Genomic DNA, 8,673 nt, shown 5'->3' with positions numbered 1-8,673 from the left:
TTTGTCAATTTGTTGTTATTATTATATTGTTATAGTATATATGTTCATATATATACACATGAGTCTAAACGTATACATCCAAAGTTTACATATACGTGAACACACATAAATAAAAAGATTGAGTAAGAAAAATTATATATTATATCTACATATAGCGTACGTAAATGCATGGCATATTATATTTTACAAAGATGTATTATATAATATAATAATGGTATATATGAAAAAACATGGATATATAATAGGTAAATATTAATATATTTCGTCCAAATAATAAGAATAATTTCTATTATAGATTTATGGATAGAACATATTATCTATAAGTTGAAGTAATATTATACCTATATAATATATACACGCCTAGTATATACAAGCCAATAATAAACCGAAGTTTTTGTACGGTTTCGAATTTTGTTTATTATCCGTGTTTCGGATTGATACATGTAATATCTACTCTCACTCGATGCATCCTAAAACGTTCCAAATAGATTTTTATCATTATCATCGAACGAGAAATCTGTGTATTTATTGTAAGTACTAATGGGTTGGGTTAGAATAATAACACAATTGACGATACGTATAACCGACAACAGTTTTATTACTTTCAAAATGTATAACGCATCATTTTATTTGTAAATTGAGGCAGACAAGGTAATCGACGAAATGTTGATGAAAGTAAAATAAACTTCAGGGACCCTAGAAATATTTTTGTAGAGGTTCGTTTAGGACCTCTTCTAAAGTCCGGACAGCGTCTTGTGCGAGTTTCTCTGTCTCCTCATCTTCGTCTTCTAAAAGCTCGGCCAAAAACGGTACGGTTTCCGGTAAAAGAGGCAGGAAATCGTCCCCCAATTTTCTGGCAATCTCCACCTGTGTAAATTGAACGTTTTGGTACCGATTAGAGTCCTCTGTTTGTACAAAGCATTACGAGCAGACGTCGATAAAATTATAAAATGGCAACGAGAAGAATAAACTATACAAAACCTACCAGTCACGAGAAAAAATAAATGAAATTCTAGAACCAAATCAGTATGGCCACCGCTAACGTGTTTCGAATTTACTATCGACTATAAGATCACTTTCAGCAAGTGTCATTCGGCGATCGGTGTTTCACGTTATTCATAACGGCGGTGAGAATTGTCCCGAGCATGTTTCCACCTTTCTCAAATGCTCAAAAGCTGTGAAATTAGTGTTTCAAAAATACTCACTATGGAGTTAAGAGCGCTGCTCCTGACGTAAGATTTAACGTGTCTGGTTTTCAACAGGATCTGATAGACGAGTTGTTTATGGAGCGAGTCGTCCTGAATAGCACCAGCAAAGCTAGCGATGCACGGAATTATGAGATCCTCGGCCCTCTTTTCGTATGCATCTTTACCCCCGATATCGTTTTCCAGCTGATCAATTATCGGCTGTGCAAGAGTCTGGAATCTCTCCTCGGTAACAAAGTTTCTGGGATCGTACAGGAATATCCTGTATAAAGTGAGAAGAATCCCTTCGACCAATTCTACCTGGTTTACTTCCAGTGGCATCCTCAGACCATCGGCCTTCTTTTCATCCTCGGTCACGGAGGGATTTTGACTCGCCAATAGCGAGGCTGCGTGTTTCAGGAAGTGACCCGCAAACAAAATGAACAAAGACTTCAAGGACTCTGCTATATTCGCTGTCAACCTTTGGATAAAATTTTATACAAGTTAAACACGAGGAATGCAGGAATCACGTAGCAAAAAAATGCAATCATAAGTACTTCCACGTTTTTTTCAACATTTCTAAACGTAAGCATGATTGGACAGAATCACGGTACCTGTAAAACGTGATGTTACGCAGTTTCTGATTGGGATTTCTTGCAGCCCAATCGTAGAGGCGATAGAACAACGGTCTGAAGGTGGCTTCGCTGAGCTTGAGAACCAAGGTAACGAGCGCTTTGCTAGCACTTTCCTCGACAAGTGCGACATCAGCCAGAGTAGCAGCATCAAGCAGTCGATTCTGGGATATCAGATCTTCACGGAACTGTAAGACCTTAAGGAAAAATCCAGCCAAGTCGTGTATGGCAGCGTTAAGATCATTGGACTGAGCATTCGAGAAGGAATCAGCGAGCACGTTCATTAGCGGATCAACACACCGGTAGAGTTCCTGTTTGATTAACTTCTCGTAGGTTTTGGTTACCGTCGGTAGCAAGACTCGAAGTGGTACGGAAGCCGAAAGCTTCAGCATCGTGGTTTTCAGCCGCTGAACAATCTGCGCTATCTGGAAGAAAATTTGCGTTCGACACAAGTTGACAAGAACAAAGACCCTTGGCCTAATGTACCCCACCTTCATATGGTCGCTGTCGCTGTATCGAGACCTGAGCTTTACCAGCTCAAAGAGGAGCTTGTCCAAGTGTGGCGACAAGAAGCTGGAATGGGATTCGACGATCTTTTGAAGCGCAGAAACCACGCTGAGGACGACAATTTCTGGACAATCGCTTTTCTGGCATTTTTCTTTGAGAATTCGTAGTATCGCCGGAATGAACGTGTTCAACGAATGAAGGGCGTGTGTTCGCATTGTTCCGCACAATTCCGCCAGGCATAATACTGCACTAGCCAATACTGGACCATCTCGAGACTGCACCAGATTAGTCGTCAGCTCGAGTACCTGGATGGGTGAGAAAAAAAACCCAAAACTTGAGAAACTCCGTTCGACTCTTGGTGAGTTCACGTTTGGGGACAGTCGATAAAACTTACTGGTTTGAATACAACAGGATGATCTGTTGCTAGGATTTTCGCGAGTAATTTGAGACTGATGAGGGCGAATTGTTGAATAACTTCGTTCTCGAGATGCGCAGATTTCTGTTTTCCCATGCTGGCGAGTCGCATCAATGGCTCCATCAGGGTGAAAAGAACATCGCGATCATCTGGGCCGAAGTTCTTCTGCAGAAGTCTTGTGTTCAAAAGTTCTAGAGCTTTCTTTCGAATGAGCATAGAATTATGTTGCATCAGCCGTTCAACACTTTCGACGAATGTGTGATTCGACAGAAGGCTGTTCACGTTATCCAGTACGTCGTAAGCGCGGTGAAGCATCACCTTCCAGTAGGTTCCCTTGGACTGAGTCTGGTTAGCATTATAGCTTTTGGCCATCAGCTCAACAAGTTTAACAATCTCAACGATTAACTCATAATAATCATTTTTCAGGCCCATTGTTTCCTCGGGACCGAGCTCAGCAACCTTGTTGACAAACCAGGAGGACGACAACAGAGAGCTGACGAACAGAAGGACCGTGTGTTTGAAGTGCCTCAGCTGTTTCCCAGTGTTTTGATTCACGTCGAAAATGTGATTCTGACCATTAAACTTGGCCTTTCTCAAACCTTTCTCATCCTCGACCTCGATGGGCAGTGACTGTGTGAATTGCATCAGTTTTACGCAGACGTTGATGAGCTGTCGCTGCGTGAACTCCTGCGATATGTTAAGGGCGAACTCTAGCGTTGGGGAAGATAGTTCGCGAGTTTTTTCTTCGCCTTTTTTCGGAATCGCAAGTACGTGGCTTTCGAATGAAAGGAGGAAGAACAAGTGCAGATGCTTTTCCAGTAACTGAAGTAGCTTCACGAATAGCGGGCCACGTCTATGCTCCGGAATGTCAGGTAAGGAGGTGATGAATACGCGGAGGATATCGCAGGCGTAGATCTCGTCTTCGGCGGCGTTTATTATTGGCACAATGGTTTCAATGGTCTTGGATATAATCTGGATCGAGTAAGCGTCGTCTTGTCTGAGAACGGACGAGCCCATAAACGTGAAAATGGGCATGATGTTGTTCAACGCCACCTTGAGATCAGCCACCTTAAACAATTCAACCAGAACTAGAAGCGCGTGATGATGAGTCTGCGGGTTCTGCGACGTCCTTATGCATTCCGCGATCAGGTCGACCTGCGCGTGGCCTTCCGTTATAGCCAGAGAGTTGACATTCAGATGTAGAATCGAGGACAATATAAGCTGGTTGGTGTACTCCAACGCGCTCTGCTCCTCAAACTTCAGCGACACACGGAGGAGATCAAAGAGGATGGGGACCAAGAGTTCAGCCCTGTCTACGTTATCCGCTCTCTGAACAAACTCCAACAGCGTTATTCCCCGCTTCCATGCCCTTGTGCTGATTACTCGGGGGTCCAGAGACGCCGTCACTTTGCTCTTCTTTCCCGCCGGGACAGCCAACTTCGCGTTCGCCATCAGCTTCAGCTCATCCACTATAAGCTGAGCGTCGAGCCTGATCTGTCGAACCGCTCGATTACCAGCAGCGACCACTGAGCTCAGCTCGCAATCCGTGACCGCGTCGATTATACTGGCGAGGATCTTCGCCTGCTGTACTTTCGACAATTTGCCAGCCTGCTCGAAGAACGTTTCGTCTATCTGCTTCATCAGGATTACACTCGGCGGTTGGTAATCGCTACTGAAACGTATCCTCGACTTATAGTCTTTGATGCTCTTGTCGAACAGCTGCGACACTAGTTTGTCGCTCAAAGCTCCTGCCGTCGAAGCGTCGAATCTCTGCAAGATGTTCTTCAACGCGCTTCCAGCGAACCTTGGAGCACAGGGTAAGCTTTGTATTTGTTCGAGGAGCGAGATTCCTAGCGGCGCTAGACTTTGCAGCACCGTGATCCCGTTCACATGGGACAAAATATCCAGTATCTGAGACACCGTGTGAATTGGAGTGCTTTTTGAGGTCGCGGTTGCCAGAAGCTGAGCAAGTCCTTCCTGCAGGCCTAATCGTCGATTGGGAGTTATCTGATGCTGAACGTCTGGATCGGGAGAAAGCAGAGTGTACAGAATAAGCGACAGCTGTTCGTGGTCCATTTTGATCTCCGCTTTTCGCTCCATGAGCTCCCCGAGCAAGGCAGAGAAACCGCCGGTGGATAGATTGAAACTCTGTGAAAGCCTCTGGAGTATCTTTACGGCACTTGCTCTGCAGTCGGTGTTCTCGTTGGCCAGAGCTACGAGTAGATTTGGGATGAATGTGCAATCCTGAAAGGCCCACTGAAGCGACTGTTTTGATTCCAGGAGCGAATAAACTATTTGAAGACAGTGAAGAGACGTCTGTGATGAAACCGGCTGGGCGAACAGCTGAGAAAGGAAGCAAATTGTATCTTCAGCGTTAGCGAAGTGCCTCTTAAGGAATATCTTGAGACACCAAAGGTAGTGCTCGGACCTGTCCGGCTTGTTAACACCCTCGAAGAATATCTGAATGAAGTTAAGGACCAGCTGACTCCGTTCCGACGCTCCCTCGAAGTCCAGGGTTGGATTGGCGCTGAGGTCAAGACGCCGATGGACCATTTCGAGGACGTAGGTTCCAACCTGCAGCGGAAGTACTTCTTTCGAGGCCAACTCCAAGGCATCGACGATCTTGTCGCCGTTGAGCTGATTGCAGTTGGGCAGCAATCGAACCTTGGGATAGCTTTTTAGGACTTTAGAGGCAATGTCGATTATGTCACGAGCCACCTCGTGCGAGAGCAAACCAACTGGGACTCGGCACACCGAGCCAAGGAGTATCATACTGAAGAACATACTGACGGCGTTTCCGTGCGTCTCCTGCTGCTTAAGCGTCGAAAGTATGCTGGCGGTTGAGGGCAAGAGAGTAGTGTCCAATATCCGGTGGAACGCAGCGGACGAAATGGCCTCCGGCGCGCCTGGTTCGGATCCGGCATCGCTCTTCACCATTTGCATGTAAGTGTTATTGTTAGCATAGTCAGAGTTCAGTACTTCCATGGATATCTTGACCTCATCCTTGTTTCTCGGGAACAAGTATGGCAGCACGGTGATGAAGACTCGGGTATCGTAGTGGCTGCAAAGACTGAGCAGAATCCTGAGCGCCGGAATCCCGAAGACGGTTGGCGAGTACGGGTTGCTTTTGAGAACGAGGCGAAGCAACTCGTCCACCAGGACGTCCACCGTGAAGAGGGACTTCAGTTTGTCCGTTGAGAACATCGTCAGCAGCGTAAGGATCACATCCTCATTGTCGTCCCTGAACCTCGCCAGCAACGCGTTGGTCACCATGTCGCAATAATTTTTCGAGACTTGTACTTTGTTCTCGGCGACCAATTTCAGCCCGGCTATTCTCTGGTTCGGATCGATGTGGTGAAGGCGATCCAGCACTTGCATGGTACCCTGGGCGCTGCGGATGTCCGCATGCCAAGGCAGAAGAAGACCAAGGACCTTTTGGGACTCAGCGTCGCTCTCCCCCTTCTGGACGAGGCTTTTCAGGTAGGCATCGAATTTTTCAGGGTACTGCTTTTCGAGGGCGTGGAAAAAGTTTACGAGGAACTTCGTCGACTCTTCAGAAATGTTGTCTATCGGGACGTGAAGACGCAGCGTTTTTTCCAGTATTGCGTCGACTTCGTCGTCGCTGAACCTTATCGCTTTCAACAGGTCTTCGCCCATCTTGTGCACTTTTTGATACGCGTCGAGTTTGCCCTTTTGCACGCAGCGTATGCAGCTACCGAGCAACTTGACAACGAAATTCTCGATCTTACCGCCGGACGATTTCACCTTGGCGAGCATTTCCGGGAACCAAGCGAGCTCCGAGAGTTTGTTTATCACTTTTACGGAGACCGATACCGGTTGGGAATTGAACATGAAGACGAGCAGCAGGATCGGCTCGTATTGGAGCGGCGGTTTCGTAAGCATGGCGTGAGCGATGTGGTTCAACGTTTCCTTCTTCAGCTGTGCTTTACTGCAGATTTTACTCACCAGCATGTAGCTGCTCGATGCGAAGTCGACAACTTTACTGCTCAGGCCTTTTTCCAATGAAAATAATAAGTGCGTCATTTGATTTTCGTTCAGTGATTTCGACCTGTCCAAAACACCGATCAATGTCATTGTGTAAAACGCGTAGAGCGTGCCCAGTGAAGACGCTTGAGCTCCACAGACTTCGGTCGCCTCGCATACATGCTCGCAGATATTTCTGAGTAGTCCATTGTCAGATGATACTCGATTAATCAGAGTCGTTGTGGCTAATGGGACGCCAGGTTTCTGGAGTGGTTCTAACCAGTGCCAATTATCGCTGGCAGCTGAAACGTTCACCAGCTGGAGAGCTCTGGAATATAAAATAAAAGGAGAATTCAATTCTTAGTCTAATTTCCTAAATCCAATTATTCTTCTTGTTTTTAGGTGTTCAGATGTTCAACAACCCTATTAAAGACGTTTTTCTACCTGACGAACATCCGTGTCTCGTGGTAAGGAAGTATGAGGAGCAAAAATTGAACCCTGTTGAATTCGTGGATGTGAAATCTGCGGATCAGCCATTCAAGTGTTTTGTGCGCTGGATTGAGAAGGAAGTAGGGTGACAGAAGAATTAGAAATCGTTTGATTCTTCCGTCTAAGACCTTGTTAATCGCCTTGTCGTGCACTGATCTCTCAAGATCCACTGTGCTGTGCGAGAACAAGTCACGCTTGAACTCAGCGAACATTTCACTTAGCTTTATCAATTCCTCGAGACCATTTTTACCTGGAATTAAGAGAAAAAAGGCAATAATTATAGTCTGTACCTCATTTCCAATATAATTTTTATTTGACCGTCGTTTCTACACCATTTTCTGTCGCCACTATTATCTTTACTGTGAGTCATTTATGCATCGAAAGTTTTATTCGTTACATAACTTATAGGAGTGACATAGAATCGTCAGAATGTCATGAGTAAAAATGTGCAAATACAAGGAGATATCTACATTCGATAAATAGTTATTTAAACAAAACGACGGAAAGGCACTCAAGATTCCCTTTGCAGCAGCGTAACTTTAAGTGCCGTCGGGTCATTAATGACCGAGGTGTACACCAGAGGATTAATAGTCTTGCTTTTATAATCCAGTTACTAATATGCATGTTTTTCATGATTCTGAAACTATGAGGCGATGCATAAGAGGCGATAAATCACAGTGTTTCTCGAAGAACTGTTTTTGGCGCAAGGAAATGTCACTTGCTATAAATTGCCAGCTGGTTTCAGCGTGGATGTTTTATTTTTTAGTGAAAAGCTCTGGAGAGCTCAAAATGTGTACTGGATTAATGGTGGAAAATAATTTGTGAATGGCGCGTAGTGCTTACCGATCTGGAAGACAGTTTCTCTGTCTAAATTGGCAGCCTCTTTGGGATCAAACAAAAGACTAGGTTGCTTCTTTTTCTGGGTAAGAATCGAAGTCTGCGGAGCGCGGAGTCTGCTTAATTGACTCTGCAGCGAAGTTGCCATTCTGAAAGTTTGAAAGGTATTCGTTAATTGCAACCAGATTTTTGATGTGTTATTATTCATCACATATTTTACTTCTTTGCATATAATTGCTGACCTCAAAATACAGGAACGTAACCTAAAAAAATGATGATTTGGGCATAACTAATAATTGAATAAAATGCTATTAGATTATTTGAAAATACTCTATAATGATTAAAAATTAGGTTTCTCTAGTTTCTTACCTGACTTCAATTCATGCAGGTCTTGTACGCAAATGTAAACACCGACAGGCTGTCTTGCTTTTTCAAGGGTTAACCTAACATAACCACGTTGGCCGTTGACTAACGAAGTGATCACGCGAATTGACGCTTCGCAAGTTGCATATAATTAGGCTGAACATATATCACATTGATGGTTGCATATAATGAGGCGCTTCGATACTATGCAGATATGATAACTGACGACTTGCATACAATAAGGCGTTAGGAATCAGTGTTA

General features: G+C 44.6%; 1 protein-coding gene across 1 annotated transcript; it reads right to left on the bottom strand.

Moving 5' to 3' along the window:
- Positions 1–414: 414 nt before the first annotated feature.
- Positions 415–8,458, bottom strand: LOC124411707 (HEAT repeat-containing protein 1 homolog). The gene is made up of 8 exons (XM_046890990.1): positions 8,418–8,458; positions 8,055–8,197; positions 7,167–7,461; positions 2,718–7,050; positions 2,308–2,628; positions 1,799–2,241; positions 1,206–1,665; positions 415–867 (listed from the first exon to the last, which is right to left on the bottom strand). The coding sequence occupies exons 2-8, from the start codon at positions 8,194–8,196 to the stop codon at positions 697–699; spliced, it is 6,165 nt and encodes a 2,054-aa protein (XP_046746946.1). The 5' UTR covers position 8,197; positions 8,418–8,458; the 3' UTR covers positions 415–696.
- Between the last annotated feature and the right edge of the window lie 215 nt (positions 8,459–8,673).

The sequence above is a fragment of the Diprion similis genome, chromosome 10 (genome assembly GCF_021155765.1).
Source record: "Diprion similis isolate iyDipSimi1 chromosome 10, iyDipSimi1.1, whole genome shotgun sequence".
Classification (NCBI taxonomy): domain Eukaryota; kingdom Metazoa; phylum Arthropoda; class Insecta; order Hymenoptera; family Diprionidae; genus Diprion; species Diprion similis.
This window is presented reverse-complemented; position numbering and strand designations above follow the sequence as displayed.

What these genes read in the sequence shown, in the direction of transcription:
- LOC124411707 (XM_046890990.1), bottom strand. Translation starts at nt 8,196, where the DNA reads ATGGCAACTTCGCTGCAGAGTCAATTAAGCAGACTCCGCGCTCCGCAG. An exon ending in ATCCTGTTGTATTCAAACCA is followed by an intron (nt 2,629 to 2,717) that starts GTAAGTTTTATC and finishes TCACCCATCCAG; the next exon opens with GTACTCGAGCTGACGACTAA. An exon ending in GCGACAGCGACCATATGAAG is followed by an intron (nt 2,242 to 2,307) that starts GTGGGGTACATT and finishes ATTTTCTTCCAG; the next exon opens with ATAGCGCAGATTGTTCAGCG.